This window comes from Euprymna scolopes, chromosome 15 (assembly GCF_053919585.1).
Source record: "Euprymna scolopes isolate OS-2025 chromosome 15, ASM5391958v1, whole genome shotgun sequence".
NCBI lineage: Eukaryota > Metazoa > Mollusca > Cephalopoda > Sepiida > Sepiolidae > Euprymna > Euprymna scolopes.
Window position 1 is genome coordinate 120585659 of NC_136496.1, and position 16963 is coordinate 120602621.

Here is a 16963-nt window from a genome sequence, read left to right on the forward strand (position 1 = left end):
TAAGAGTAATGGTTGATGGGCAGAAATCAGATACCCAGAGTATTAATGCTGGAGTTCCTCAGGGGTCCATCCTGCGCCCAACTCTCGTCCTGATCTACATCAATGATCTTCCAAAACACATACTTAAATCATTCATTAACATTTATGCTGATGAGACTACTATCTATGGTAGCACATCTAAGGTTGACAAAGTTTTCTGATTCTCTTTCCTCTGATCTCGAGCACATGGTACAGTGAGGAAAGAGGTGGCTGGTTACTTTTAATGCATCTAAAACCAAGCTCCTATCTTTATATCATCAACGCTCTGATCCCCATTGAAATGGATGGCTCTCATCTTGGAGAGGCTCCATGTTTTGACAAGCTTCTGGGTTTGACCTTTACCCATGATCTGAAATAGAACACGTACATCAGGTCTGTCGCCAAAGTCGCTCCCAAGATGGCGTCCATGGGCTTTTATTAGCGTTTACCCAATGTAATTATCGTTGAATCACGTCTGCTCTCGCGCAATTATGCAAATATGTCGTTCCCGGCCGCTATAAAGGCAGGACATTGGAAAGGAGAGGGAGCGTTCTGCAGATTGTGTGTAGGTGATTCTGGCGAGTAGATTGTGCTTGTTACGACCCACGTGTTCCGTCTGTTTTTAGTTGTATTCTTTTTTGTTTGTTTTGCCTACTACATTTTTGTTTCAGGTTGGTTGGTTGTTTTTGTTTTACGGCATATCAACCCTTTTCAGGTTATTTAATGCCGAATCCAGTGATTTTGAAGAACAATTTTTTAATAGAGTATATTTGTTTTTTTAAGTCGGTTTCTATTTAACCCATAAATGGGACCCTAACAGGTACTACCACTCTGGGTCAGAGTGGACCTGGGAGCAATGGCAATTAAAGGGTGGCTCCACACTTCCCAAAGCCCGCAAGCTGGGGCCTCACCATCGGATATAGTTTAGGGTCATATCCAGGACCGGATGTAACTTGTAATTTTATAATTATAATATATGCATAGACCGGTGGTTTATCTAAATTAGATTTAATTTATGTATGGAAGTAAAGTTAGAATATATATAAATTTTTAAAAATGTATAAATTTTAAAAAAATATAAAATTTAAAATCTGCAATTTATATTTTCATGTTGACGACATTTTCTTTTTTAGATGCTGCGCAATTATCGCAAACCATTGATTGTGGTGGCACCAAAGGTTCTGTTGCGCTTACCAGCCGCAGCTGCCAAATTATCAGATATGGCGCCTGGCACTTCTTTTAAGTCTGTGTTAGGAGATGGAACAATAAAACCCGATAGTGTAACACGTATCGTTTTTTGTTCGGGTAAACATTATTATGCCCTCCTGAAACAAAGGGAAGTAACTAACAGTCTAAGCACTGCCATCATCCGAGTGGAGGTAAGAATTCTTTTTTATTTTAATTTCATTTTTTAACTCCTTTATATATATATATATATATATATATATATACACTTCAGAATAAAATTATCTAACAATCAACTGGTATGGAAACCTGTGATTATAAATTTTACAAGATATTACTGGCAGTAATATTCTATAAGTACTATCCCACCTAAATAAGAATTGCTCGATATACAAGATCGAGCAAATAAATCTCAAGTTTTAGTAAATAAGGTGTAAACCATTATAATTATTTGCTAATATTTTCTCCTCGGAAGAGATAGTAGACATTGAAATCCTATAGGATAAGGATTTATAATATTTCAAATATATTCTTTGTCTTACATAAAATAATAAAAATCTTTGGATTTGAAATTCAAACATTTCACGTCATAAATTTTTAAATTCATTGAATGACTAAAATTTTATATATATATATATATATATATATATATATATATATACTAGCATTTCAGTTCGGCGTTGCCTGGGTGTTTGGATGTGTATGTTGGGCAAAAAAAAAAAAGTGGTAGTAGGAAGGCAGGCTTGAACCCGTACCACAAAGGAGGAAAAGAACGGAGAAAAAACCTGATGTCAATGCTGTTACGACCACCGCCAAACCGGAAGTGACATTTTTTTAAATTTAGACTAGATAATTGAAAGGAGAGGATGACTTTAAAAAATATTGGCGAAAAAAGCGACCCCCCCCCCCCGGTAGAAAAGTGCCCAGTTTAAGGTGAAGATATTAATGTTTTTAGCCAATCTTTCGATATTCGTCATCTGAAAGGTCAAACTTCAAAACGATATTGATCTTGATAAAATCCGTCGCCTCTGTTGAAAGTGTTGGCCAGACATGCAAACATACATATATTGGTAACTAAATATTTTCGACCCAAACCGATGAAAAAGCTTGCCCTATCTCTGAATACCCTTTATGTAAAATTCTAATGTTTAGACCAGAAATTGTCTGAGTAATTTGGTAGAAACCGCAGAGGTCAAATCTTTTTTAACTTTGTCGTCTTTTTTGACCCCTTAACATTTATTGTTTTGGGCTCAAATCAAGTTATTAAGTTAGATCCATGTCCAAAGAATCGATATCTTAAATTTCAAGTGTTTAGACCCAAAATTTTTGGAGGAGTTTGATAGAGTTCTCAAACATCAAATTGTTAAAATTTGACCCCTTAATAGCCAAATTTTTGGCCCAAAACCGATCACATAGATTTTCCGAAATCTCAGTACCCTGTATATCAAATTTCGAGTCTGTAGACTAAAAATTGACAGAGTTATTGCGTAGGGAAATGTAGACAGACAGACAGATACACAGACACATTCATTTTTATAGATATATAGATAGATAGACTAATAGATTAAACAAAAATATATACGTATATATGAATATATATGGAAACAATTTTTATTTGCTGTAAATATTTTACGCAAATATTATGCAAGTATAAATCAAGTAGAATATCTGCATGAATATAATTACATGTAATAGTTAATAGATGATCATTCCATAAGAAAACCGAAAAAAACTAATAGGGAATTAATTAAAATGAATGTTTAAAAGAATATACAAGTTAGTTAGATTGTTTGCTAGTGAATGCAATTCCACAACCCATATATAAGAAAATTGTATTTTCTTTTTAAATAAATAGAAAAGAGGGTTTTTAATATGAATATCAATACACACAAAAGAAAAAAAAATTTATAGGGGTAAAGATATATATAAACAAAAAAAACAGTGTCACCTACTCGGCCATTCTAAACAAAGGGAAATAACTCTATTGATAAAAATAGTTATATACTACCCTAGACTGATAGGGGATTATCCAGAATTTAATCAAATTAAAAAAAGATAGTCTTTGTAGTACCCATTATGGAATGATAATGTTGTATTCCAAAAATCGCGTAAATTGATCAAGTAATTTTTTTTTTATATATAGAAAATAATTCTTTTTACTTTTAGCAATTAATAGTATATTGTAGCTATTACAAGACTGATTTTAAAATCGCTGTAGTTCGAATTAAGTTGTCTCTCTTTATTAAATATGGCAGATCAAAACATACCATTCCTGCACTGTTATAAAATTTGATTTTCTTCGTTCAAAAAAAGACTTCTTGATCAATTTATGTGATTTTTGGAATATGATATTTTTTGTTCCATGACAGATGCATACATCATAAAGTTTTTTTTTATTTTTATTTTTTAATTAGGTTGAATTCTGGATTTGCACCGACTGTTGACAATCTTTAGTTTTTTAGAGTTTTTATACAACATTTCAATCACTGTTTATTGCGTAAATTTTTAATGGCAAGTGTTTTTATGTTGCGATAAGTTTAATAATTTCATTTCTTTTCAACAAATTCATCCTTTAAAGGTAAAAATAAGTATAGTTTCAATTTTATATATATCCTGAAGAATAGATTAGAGGACAGATTTCAGTGCTTCTATATCATAAAAGCGAAATTCAAAAATTGAAACGTTGAATTTCAAGTAAAACTTATGCTATCTTACTTTTCATTTCACAGAAACGAACAAAACCAAAAATTACAAAACAACATTAATGTAGAAAATTAATTATTAATGAAAACAATTTTCAAAGAGAATTATCAAAAATTGAGTTTTACTAAATTGGTCTAAGATTTTCAAAGTTTTTTTCAGAAAATAATTATCCCTCTTGTTAAACTCAAACCCTCCGGTTTCTTTGTTTTTAGCAAAATTCAATTTTTGCTAATTATCTTTGAAAACTATTTTTGTTAATAATTAATTTTCTACCTGATCGTTTTTCATAATTTTTGGATATGTTCATTACTGTGACATGACAGTTGAGTAGATATCATTGGTTTTACTTGGAATTCAATATTTCGATTTTCGAATTCCGATATAATGAATAAGTGCTCAAATTTCTTATCCTTTCCAATTCATTTAAAATTGTAGCAAGTTAATTCTTAATACATTAAATATTCTGAATTTTTACGATAAAAATAATTATTAGCAAAATATTCTTCAAATGAATACAACATTACTTTTTGAAATTTGTTGATAATGTTACGCTTTTAGTTGGCGGGACAACAGAATCCGATTTTGAAAAAATTCATTTTAAAAAGTTTGAATTATTTACCTTAGCAACATAAGATTAGGAAAGTCTGTTCCTGGTAAATTTTTCTTTAAGTTTCTATTATGATTTAATCATTCCTGCATTCTTTCGGTAATTTTATCGATGCCACCTTTGTCAAAAGCGTTAGGATTAAAAAAAAAAAAAGAAAATAAGTTTATCGGCAGAACAAAGGCATAAGAAGTTGTTCACCAAGACACAAAAAAGAAAGCTGAAATAGGATCATTAATCAAGGTGTGGCAGTGAACAGGAACAAAAGATTGGTTAATGTATTTTCGAGTTTTAGACGGTGAGTTTTGCGACAGTTGGAGACAGTCTTGGGTTAGCGACAGTTGGGGAAAGTTAGTTGAGGACAGTTTTCAGTTAGACACAAGCAAATACAGGTCGTGACTTTGACCATATCAAGAGAGCTTTAGAGGATTGAGAGGAGCTGACCTCAAGTGATGAACACGAATTTGACACAACGCAGATGTGAACCTTAACGTGTAGAGGGTCAGTGGTGCCACATACGCACCCAGAGTATAACTGATATTTGCAGAATGTGTTTTTATGGTTGTGATTTGTTTCATTTTATTTATTTATTTTTTTTCTTGTGAACCTGTGACCCCCTCAGCAGCATCCAATGTGAGAGACGAGAGCATGATTAAAAGAGAAGCCAAAGGACAAGAAGACGATGAAAACAATGTTTGGGTCAGTAGCAGTGTTATTAGGCAGGGTAGCACGTGGTTATCACACCACTAAAACATTGGATTTTCAGGTCGGCCTTGTCTGACAGAAAGCCATTCACCAAAGGGCACATAATCGATCCAACTAGTTTGCATCAGCGAACACTGTCCATAAAAGATTTAAAGGATAAAACAAATTCTTTCCATCTGTATAACTAACCCCAACCCTATCACCAAACATTATTTACGATTTTGAAGGAGTCATTCATGTTGCGATAAACAATTCATTATGTGTACAAACACAAATATGCTCTGATCGATGTATACAATGAATCAACAAATATTACACTCGCTCAGCTATAGGCAAATAGCTCCACTATCTTGTGGATGTCTTGCGAAAGATAAAGACTTAAGAGTAAAGCCCAACAAAAATTTGGTTTGAAGTCCAAAAAGGCAAATTGTGAAGCTCTGCATGTTTCCGGAAATTCTTGCAGCTCTGCTGGCACTGACTCTATTGGATTGCCTTTCTGTTGGACTCTGTCTCCAATGCTGAGAAGGGAAACCCTGGTAACCGGGCAAACCTAGGTTTCCTTATAACCTGCCTAGGCCTGAATCTGGAGAGATCACTTTGCTGTATCAGAGAAAAGAGAACCCACAGGCAGCAAAGGATGTAGTCTACCCCTTCCACTCTTACCACCGACTACACCTGCAGCATGTTCCAACGAAGCTGCAGATGCAAAAATGGATGTAAAAAAAAAAAATAAAGCTGCGGCAGATGATGTAGTGCACCAGACTAGATGGAGATTGCAATTGTATCATGAGACAGAAGGTTGCCGTCATCACTGCTCTTTCCAAGAAGGAGGTAATGCCTGAAAAGAATGATATTGCATGATTTCCTCTCCAAATTAAGCATTGAAAGATAGTGTAGTTTTTGCCTCAGACAGGCAGATACCAAATCTCCATTTGTAACAGATCATGTACAGGGTGAAACGATAAATTTGTCGCCTAAAGAAAACAACACTACAGCTTTATTTTCAAACTTTTATTTGAAAAATCAGTTCAAGTAACTTGATTATGTAGTAGAACTGACATCTTTTCAATGTAGCCGCCTTCAGCCTCAATCACTGCCTTGATATGGGGTTGGAATTAGGAGCATGCCTTTTCCACAAGCGCTGATGGGAGCTCAGCAAATTACTTGGCGGATGGTGGCGATCAGGCTGGTTTTGGTGTTGTAGGAGGTCATGTTGGTGATGTTCTCAACATATGATCAAATGAAGTAATCCAGCGGTTCAGGTTGGAGAAGGAGGGGGGCCAGCAAGAGAAGGGTACAAAGTTGTAGCACTCATTCTAAAGCCAATCCTGGGTCTCTTTGTATGTCGGTCTACGCTGAGTCCTGCTGCCACAACCAAGATCTGCCAGCAGCCAGCTGATTGCACCAGGGGATCACCGCACTCTTCAGCACATCCAAGTACACTTTGGTGTTGACTTTCAAGCCGACTTCGAAGATGTGAGGTGGCATGATGTGGCCCTCACTTGAAACCACACCAAAGACTATAACTTATTTATGGCAATCCAGTGATGCATTTTGAAGGTGCTGGCAATGGTCCTGTTGTTATAACTTGGATTGATAAAGAACATGAGTTGTACAGCAGCGCATCTCTGATCTCGTTCGTTGAACATTGTGTCATTTTCAAACATGATAGAAGGCTCCTATTGCTCTTGGCATTTGTATTCAACAGGCCAACTAGTAGATGGTCTGCAAAAATAACCCCCCAAAAAACTGCTATTCATCAAACAGAAATGGAATCATGTCGTCTTTTCTAGAGCAACAATTTTATCGTTCCACCCTGTAGTATTCTTATGTTAAGTGCTAAATTTTAACATTTAATGTTAATATAATTATTTTTTTACTCAAAAATGAACCAACTTGTATTATACTTTTCATGATGTACTTTGATTAAATTGCTGATAATATTGATAATATATCATCCTTGGCGACCGCAACATTGTTTGTTGAAGTTTTCTATTTGTCTTCATCTCTATTCTGGTTGTGTAGTCTTGGTGATCACCAAGCGTGCGGGTAATGGTTTATAAGCATAAAAAAAACAACGGAAATTTAGGAAATGCAAACTCTGATACATTCCGTCAAGATCAGTTGTAGTTTGAGTACTTTTTTTATGCGTGATATGATCACAAAAAACAATCCTCGAAACACTAACGGCCAACTCTTAGTTACGTCTCAGTGTGTCAACTAAGACCCAATTGAGATAATTTGCCTGTTCAAGGCCGTCACTGTCATTCGGTTGAATTCAGCACATTTCTCCTGATCTGCCTACAGTTGCAAACTATCAACAACTCGGAAACTGTCCGTAAATCTAACTCTGACCCCTAATTTTTATTGACTCAAATGTTGGAAATCCTATGTCCAGTCTTTTCAACTAAGAGTGACCGATAAATGGAAAATATCCCACTTATCCCATTTCTGTCCACTTTTGTGCGCTTGGTGAATCATTGTTCTCGATTATTTACTTCTAACAACTTTTCGTATTTTTTTTAAGGGTGAGGGGATGTCCATAGTATCAGAAATACTAAAAAATGTTTTTCTTTACTTTCAGGGTCTTTGTCCTTTCCCAGTAGAAGCTTTGAAGAAAGAAATGGACAAGTACAAAAATGCAACAGGTAAGAACAACAATTCCACTAGTAATACAAACGGACAATAAAACGAAATGATATCAGATTTCAAGGAGGTTCTGCTAAAATAGTCATATTTTTTAAAATCAAAGCTCTTTAAGTCCTCAAAGTACTACTGTTTGAAAATGAATATACTTTTAAATGAATTAATAAATAATAATACACATTATATATTTTAAGAGTTTTAAGCAAATAAAGTGATAAAAATGTTAACATCATAAAACGGCATTTTTGGTTAGATTTTGTAACCCCCCCCCCTCCAATTTGTAAATGCTTGTATGGCACTTGTATTAAAGAATTTTGTCATGAAATTTAGAAACTAATCAGAATAAATGTCATTTTTAATAGTTTGAGGTGTCCGAAATATTTTTGAGCACTTGTTTGTTTTTTTGTTTTTTTGTGTGTTTAAAAAAGACTTCAACATAACGAGTATTGAAAATTGAGAAAAAAGTTTCTTCGGACACCTGTAAGTAAATCGGTCTTTTTACTGTTTTTATCCATTAAAAATATCATTGTATGTTGTTTTCTCTTGTGATAGCTAGTAATTTAAAAGACTGACCAAAAAAAAAAAAACATCGTTTCTGTTTGAGTTTGGATGGAAAACTGTCTGTTGTAGTAGTTATTAGCAGCAGTAATATCACAGCTGTAAACAACAGACGTTTTTTTTGTTGACTTTTATTCCAGAATGAACTTTTATTAAAAAAATGGAAAGTGTGAATATAAAAAAAAGATGTTCTTACTCACAACGATTACATTAACTATTATTTTACTTTATTATTTTTCAAACAGATTATCTTAATTCTTAATTTTTTTATTATCTATTTTACTCCTTTGAGATTATCTCATCCTCCTTATGCCTTTAATTACTACACTTTTTATTAATTGAAAAATTCTTAGAAATGTAATTACAGTCAAACTTCAAATTCGCCCATCTTCTCCTATATCTATGCATAACATTCTTTATTAATTACTCTAAAAATTTAAAAATAAAATTACTTAACCTATGTAGTTAAAACTTTAAATGTCCAAAACTACTACAAAATCCCATTTTCCTAGAAATTCCACACCCTTCAAAATTCATCTCCTAATCTTTTCTTAACACTGCCCTGTAATCTAACACCCTTATTCCCAACCATTTTCACAGACCCTTAATTCTAGATAAACTGAACACCACTTTATAGCACCTACTTTATTATATTTTTTCCAAACAACTCATTCTTTTTTTTATTTATTTCCCTTTCTTCCCTAAACTCTACTCCAATTCTAAAATCTCTCCAACAGAATCTGTACCTGATTTCCTACGAGATTTTATATAAGCTATATTGGACACATCTGTTTACCCATTCAAATGTTTTCCACGTCTAAATATCCCTTATACCAAATTTCAAGTCTGTAGATCAAAAATTAGTTGAGTATATAGGTTGAGAAGTGTTCTCACACACATTCTCACTTTTATAGGTATAAAGATAAAAACTTTAAGGTGTAAATGTAGATTTTTTTTAGCATCCCATCAATAGGACGCTAGTGGGTAATGGGTTAATTCTGTTTACTCTAAACAAGGAACACTGAAGAGACTGTTGTAAATCGAGATGCCCCTATGGATGCGTTTCTCAAGTGCGGAGTTCACATTGCATTCAATTTCTGCATGCTGATAAAAAGTCAGAGAAACAAGAGTTTGAAAAGCATTTGGAGAAGCTACTAGAGTTAAGTCTTCCGCCATATGAAGATCTCTACAGTAAAAGGGGTGTGATTTTGCTGCTTGACAGATTAGTCGGGGCACAAGTAGTTACTTTATCTGAACATATTCTGTTGAAGTATTTGTAAAATGAACACAGAGATGCAACATTATTGCGATCGGACTTTGCCGATGTAACTCGTTAAATTCACGTGTGATATGCACTGCATGTTACTAAAGCAAACCGTACAACTCTTGAAGACGCCCTAATCAATTCACAGTAACCCCTTCTGTCTCGGTGGCAGTCTTTTTTGGAGTGAAATACAATGGATTGTTATGCTGACTTTATTACGATTTTGCATTTACGACTTAAATTTCAGCTGTTGTACATATTGATCGTGTGAGACTAAGAAATCAACCCATGTCACAGACGTGCGTCAGAGACAGAGATACGTGTTGGTGACTATGTAGAAAAATAAATTCTGGAGCACAAAAGCTTGTACGTTTTAATGTTACTACTTCTGTCTTCGTAGCTCTTCAATTTTGTTAAGTAAAAAAAATAAAATAAAAGAAAGCTTTACTTTTGGAACAATCCTTGTAATATACTTGAATAAAATAAGGAAGAGACTACATTTTGTAGAAATTATTTTTTTTTATTGCTGTAAATCTTTATTTTTTTTTTTTGACAGAATTTATATGGAGCCAAGAAGAACACAGAAATATGGGTGCCTGGGGATTCGTAGCTCCAAGGTTTCATAATCTTCTTGCTTGTAAAGTAAGTATTATTAGAATTTCTTTCTTTTTTTCATCCATTTCCAAAGAGATTTTACTTTTTAAATGTACAAATTGCAAACCTTGTCCAATTGAGGAGGAGGGGGGGGGCAAGAATTTTGAAAATTAAATTTAATCATTACATTGCTTACATCGCTTAATCTTTTGGACCGTGACCCAATTAAGCTATAATCAACCAAAAAGATGATAAGCAATTAAAATTATTTGATAACGTGATTAGAAATATCGGCCACGTCTTTTTTTCTTTTTTTTTAGCTATGTTGCTAGGGCTGATATATCAGCCGTGCAGAGTTGAAAAGGTTAAATTTGTTTTAACCTTTATTAAATGTAAAAATTTTCAAATCCTCAGTTTTGGAAACTATAAATTTTAAAGATCACATGACTTTCTATTCTTGAATGCCTTTTTTGATTCGGATTAAACGTCCCCAAACATTGTATGCCTATTAGACACGCCTGATAAAATTGTCTCTGAGATGGATATATTTGTTGATGACACCATGCTCTATGAGCAGAAAACAAAAACATGTATTTAAGGAAATAGTTAAAACCTTAGTGAAAACATCCTGTCTGTAATGGGATGGGAACACAAATGTATGGCAACATTCAATGCTGCCAAGACTAAACTTGTTTCCTTTAATAATTACACGTCAATAAAAAATGTTTTAAAAATTGGGAGTTAAGTAGGATGTCCCCAAGCATGAAAGGGTGAATGCGGTATTATGGTGAAAGAAGATACTAGCTGGGAGAAACTTTTGATTTTGTTTAGTTCTGGAGTGACAAGGATGACCAACGACTCCCACAATCCCCCCCCCCCTTTGAGTTGGCCATGTGCCTAAGTTTTTTGTTCATTGTTGATTTTCAATATATTTTTAACATGAATAAAGGATTTAATATCTCAAAGTGTAGTATCTGTTCCGGCAGATACTGCAAGCAAAGATCATATGTGGGGGCAGCCCCACATATAAGACCTTGGTCAATGTAGGGGCAACCCTTCATACCAATTGTCACTATCCAGCTCCCCTACTCCCCGAGAAGTTGGTCCCCATATCCCCTTCACTCCTCACATTAAAAATCAGCCTTGTGCCTAATTTGCTTAGTGGGGAGGCCAAGATCAAAGTGTAGTATCTGTTCTTACTACATGCTGTACTTACGTTTGCAACTTTTCCTTGGCCACATGGCTAAGATCAAAGTGTAGTATATGTTCTTAACAGATGCTGTAACTTTTCCTATGCAATGGAAGGGGAAACACTTCCATGCTAAGGCATTTTTAGTCGCATGCAAGTCACTCCATCGGTCGGTCTGTAACACATTTTTTTTTTTTTTTAAGCAAGGAGTATGGAATAACATTTTTGTCTCTCGATTTATCAGAGGGGGACCTATAGGTTCGTTTGTCCATTTGTCCGGATGATTGACGGATAACCGTCCATTAGTTTTCCTGAAATTTTGTCACAAATTATATTTTAATATATAAATGTGCATAGTAAAAAAAAATTTTTTTTTTTTTTTGAAAAATCCTGTTTTGCCCGCAGGGGCTCAAAAGGGGTCAAAAATGGCCAAAAATTACACTTTTTTTGATCCATCCATTAGATTTTTCTGAAACTTGCCCAAAATATGGAGGGCATTGTTCTTAATATGAATTCAGTATGGGTGACCCTGGCAAAAGTCTGGTTTGCGTGCCCCGGTTTTTTGTGCTGAAAACGCCCTTTCTTCTGGCGCGTTTTTCATATTTCTCAACAAAAACTTGATATGTATGTCTATATAGTGGTTTCCCATGTTGCTGAATGTAAATATACATGTGTTAAGGTGTGAAACTGCACTGTTTGTCCATTGTCACTGATATTCGGCATTCCAAGTGGCTCATAAGGGGTCAAAAATATACCAAAATTGAAAAAAAATGACACTTTTTGCCCCATAAATTTTTACTTATCCATTAGATTTTTCTGAAACTTGTCCCAAAATTTTTTTTTTTTTTTTTTTTTTTTTTTTCAATTTTCACCCCAAACAAGGCACAGTGCCACTTTGAAGCTGGATGCTGGAGATGAGTAGAAAGATGTTTGTTAACATTACACTTGAACTTCTGCATATCAGTGCAGTTGGAAAAGCAGAATCCCGGAAGGGAGTTCCAAAGACCCGCAGTTCTGGGGAAGAAACTATAGGAGTAAAAGGCTTTCTTGCCCCTAGGGATCTCTACTGTAAAGGGATGAGACTTAGTAGCTTGTCGGGTTTGTCACGTCGGGGAGGTACAAGTGTTTGCAGTCAGTCAGAACATTCACCATTAAAGTATTTGTAGAACAGGCAGAGGGATGCAACATCTCGTCGATGGGACAGAGGCTGAAGCCTAGATGACAGTTCAGGACCTATCAGGTTGGCGACTCTCTTCTGAACCCTGTCCAGGAGCGAGAGACAAGCAGCAGATGCACCAGCCCAGATGTGACAACAGTACTCCATACATGGGCGAATGGTGGCCCTATAGAGGTATAGGATACTGTCAGGCGTAAGTAGTTTTCTAGCATGGCAGAGGGAGCCAACCTTCCTTGCAGCAGCCTTGGCAACGCTCTCAATGTATCTATTCCAGTCCATATTCCCTGTAAATGTTAGTCAGAGGAGTTTAAAAGAAGTACTTTCAGGCAATGTGTTCTTGGCTATTGCTATTGGTGGTAGAGAAGGTTTCTTGTAGTTATTGAAGGAAACAAGCTTAGTCTTAGCAGCATTGAATGTGACCAACCATTTTTGTCCCCATTCCACTACAGATTGGAGGTCATCCTCTAGTGTTTCTGCCATTTCCTTGGATATGTGTTCATTTGTTTTCCCCTCATATCTGTTATAGAGAGTGGTATCATCGACAAATATACCCATCTCCGAAACAATTTTATCAGGGAGGTCATTTATGAATAATAGGAATAATAGAGGTCCAAGGATAGACCCCTGAGGTACTCCCGCATTTATATCATATTGTTTAGATGTACGACCGCCGAGGACAACTTTGATTTTTCTATTACTTAAGAAGGATTTAATTACATTATGAATTCTTCCAGTGATTCCATATGAACTAATTTTCCTTAGAAGACCATCGTGCCATACCCTGTCAAAAGCCTTAGTTATATCAAGGGCCACCGCTCTACCCTCCCCTGTTTTGTCCAATGAACGGTATATACGTTCAGAAACTACAGTTAAGATATCTGCTGTTGAACGGGCTTGCCTGAATCTATATTGTTTGTCAGTCAGGAGTTTAGCAGCTGTTAGGTGCTGGACTAGGGCTTGATTAACTAAGGACTCAAATATTTTGGCGAAAAGCGGGAGGAGGCTAATGAGGCGATAATTTAGTGGGTCAGTTCTTTCACCAGAATTCTTGAAGACTGGTACCACAGAGGCGGTTTTCCAGCAGTCGGGAAAAGGCCATTGTTCTTAATATAAATTCAATATGGGTGACCCTGGTAATGTTCTGGTTAGTGTCCCCCGGGTACTTTTAGTGCTAGAAAACACACCTTTTTGGGACTCCCATGCAGCACCAATTTTTAAAACTATTTCGTACAGAGGAGGACCATGCATGCGCGGCTCATTTTTTAAGCAAAGGGCATGGAGTAACATTTTGGTCCCCCGATTTATCGGAGAGGGACCTACATTTTTGGTGGGTTTGTCTGTCCATTAGTCCGGATGATTGATGGATAACCGTCCATTAGTTTTTCATGAAATTTTGTCACAAATTATATTTCAATATATAGATGTGCATAGTAAAAAATATTTTTTGTGTGGAAATTCCCATTTCACCTACAGGGGCTCAAAAGAAGTCAAAAATGCCTCAAAATGGCCAAAAATTACACTTTTTTGTCCCGTAACATTTGATCCATCCATTAGATTTTTCTGAAACTTGACCAAAATGTGAAGGGCATTGTTCTTAATATAAATTCAGTATGGGTGACCCTGGAAAAAGTCTGGTTTGCATCCCCCGGGGACTTTTAGTGCTGAAAACACCCTTTCTTCTGGCGCTTTTTTCATATTTCTCAACAAAAACTTGATATGTATGTCTATATAGTGGTGTCCCATGTTGCTGAATGTAAATATACATGTGTTAAGGCGTGAAACTCCACTGTTTGTCCATTGTCACTGATATTCGGCGTTCCAAGTGGCTCATAAGGGGTCAAAAAATTTACCAAAATTGCAAAAAATGACACTTTTTGCCCCATAAATTTTTACCTATCCATTACATTTTTCTGAAATTTGTCCAAAATGTGGAGGCCATTGTTCTTAATATAAATTCAGTATGGGTGACCCTAGCAAAATTCCCTTAATCAAATAATTTTTATGATATAAAGTGGGGCTCACTTTTCTGTATTAATTTAATATAAAATGATCACCCACTTTACAACCAGTCAGTCTCAAAGCCATTCAAGTCATTCTCCAGATCATTCAAGTTGTTTTTGAAGGATTCCAGTTATTTTTTAAGCATTCAATTCATTCTTAAGGTCATTCAATTCATCCTTAAGTTCATTAAAGTCATTCTAAGTCATTTACTTTTTATTCATTTAAGTCATTTCAGCCCATTTTTCGGTCATTTTAGTTTATCTTTAAGAATTTCATGTCAATCCTACATTCACGCATTCATTCATTACACAAGAGCATGCGACTAATGGCTATCAGCCTTGTTATTAGAATACGGAGTTACTTTCAGATCACTGTATATTATGATCAAAACTGCAATACTAATGAGAGAGGAAAAATCTGAACTAATTTTGTATTCAAAGCAGTTCATAATAAATCTAGTGTTTGATGTTATCTGTAATTTTATTGTCCTATATTATGTTTGTTAATTTTAAAAGGAGGTAATTTAAATGAAAAGTTACTTTTTTAAAATTAGATTTATATTAAAAAAAAAAAATGTAAGTGAAATAAATTTGTGTTCATCCCCTTCATATTTTTCTTTTCAGTTACAGTATGTTGGCAGAGGTCATTTAGCAACCGCAGCTGTTGGCATTGCACAAGTGCATCAGAAAGAAAGCAAAGACATACTAGCAGCAACTTTCCAGTAGGCAAAAATTGAAAAAAAATATATCTTTTACTAAATGGCAGCTAACAAATTCAAATCTATGACTTTGGAATTTGAAGAGTCAATATTTCTTTAAAACAAATTGCTATATATAAAAAAAATTTTTTTTTAAATCTATTTGAAATTTATATATAATAGAAAGAATCCCAGAGAAAAAAAAGAAATGGAATTTTCTATTTAGATTTTTTTTTAATTTTTTTTTTTTTTAAATTGTATGAATAAGCATTTTATCTGAACCCAAGTACAATTTTATTATTACTCTGTGACAGACTAATTTTTCTTTAGTCCCGGTGATTGTGAAGGGGTTCTGACAGATGAAATAAAATAGTTAACAAATAAGCTTTTTTGTTTCCTACCTACTTGAATAATTTTTTGATGTTTTTAAAATATTAAACACTTTATTGCATACCATTTCATTCAAATTTACAATCATTTGAACTTGCCGAGACAACATGGCTGACCACCCTTTCACAGCCAATAAAAATATATAATTCTGTTGAAAGTTGCATTCAACAGATTGGTGACAGTCATTTGCTGTACACGTTTAATTTTTGATTTGAGTTGTTAAGTTTACAACAATGAAGTTTCACATCCGCTGCCATGTTAAATTTGTTTGATTCACAAAGATAAATGTAAATAAAAAGAACTTCAAAAAACAATTTTGGCAGGTATGTAGAAATATAACCTTTATTGCATTTGGTAACAGTTATTTGTTGACATTTTTCTGTTGGAAATTCTATACAATCGCCACCAGTTTATTAGTGGGGAAGCTTTAAATTCATTTTTTTTTGATTTATGCCAAAGAATAAAAAAAACAAAAAACAAGGATATGCTTCTGACATTTATTTCAAATTGTATCAAATTCAGTTTAACAGTTTAGAAATTTATCTTTATTTCTTTCAAATCCATCCTTTTCACTTTCTTCCATGGTTTCCGTAGTCTTTCTCTGTCAATTGGCCCTGTTACTTTAACTGTTCAACATCTAAACCCAAGCATTCATCCGATGTGACCACACCATCAAAGTTTCCTGTTCTGCACATATCTCCCAATACTAAAGTTTAATTAAATCTTCTGAGGTCATGAAATCAAAACCTGTCTTTAAGACTCATTACATACCAAACATATCATTCTCATGCAATTTTTCTCCACATCCTTATGAACCAGGTTTGCTTTCTATACGGTAATTATGTTGGTTAGTAATGGCAGACATTCACGGAACTAAGTCCAAGTCTTGCTATCGCATCAGCACTAGCTGTGCTCTATAACAGGTTTTTGAGATTACCTAGTCACTTTTTTTTTTTTTGTAAGTGCTGAGGTAGTTATAATACTTTGATTTATGAAGAACAAAAATAAAAATAAGCATTGTTACAAAAAAAAAAATAAAAATAAAAAAATAACGCATGTAATCTTACAGAACAGTCTATGGTTTGTCGATTGTCTCCTTGTAATGGTGATTGTAATCTTCAAACTTTAAAATAAATGAAACATGGTTTTTATTTAATTGCAAAAGTTACTTTTAAAATAGCTTCTTTCATATAATTGTCAGCTTAAATATCATTTAAATAAACAGACTTTAT

General features: G+C 34.3%; 1 protein-coding gene and 1 non-coding gene across 2 annotated transcripts in view; both read left to right on the top strand.

The window, feature by feature from the left end:
* LOC145294097 (2-oxoadipate dehydrogenase complex component E1-like) overlaps nucleotides 1–16212 on the top strand; it is a 160330-nt gene extending 144118 nt beyond the window's left edge. The window contains exons 20-23 of the mRNA XM_080141164.1: nucleotides 1152–1397; nucleotides 7800–7863; nucleotides 10240–10325; nucleotides 15268–16212. Of these exons, the coding sequence (XP_079997290.1) occupies nucleotides 1152–1397; nucleotides 7800–7863; nucleotides 10240–10325; nucleotides 15268–15369 (498 nt within the window). The 3' untranslated portion in view covers nucleotides 15370–16212. The remainder of the gene's footprint in view (nucleotides 1–1151; nucleotides 1398–7799; nucleotides 7864–10239; nucleotides 10326–15267) is intronic.
* LOC145294427 (U2 spliceosomal RNA) lies at nucleotides 11501–11691 on the top strand. The gene has a single exon (XR_013869868.1). It is a non-coding gene; the product is annotated as a U2 spliceosomal RNA (small nuclear RNA).
* Nucleotides 16213–16963: the final 751 nt, after the last annotated feature.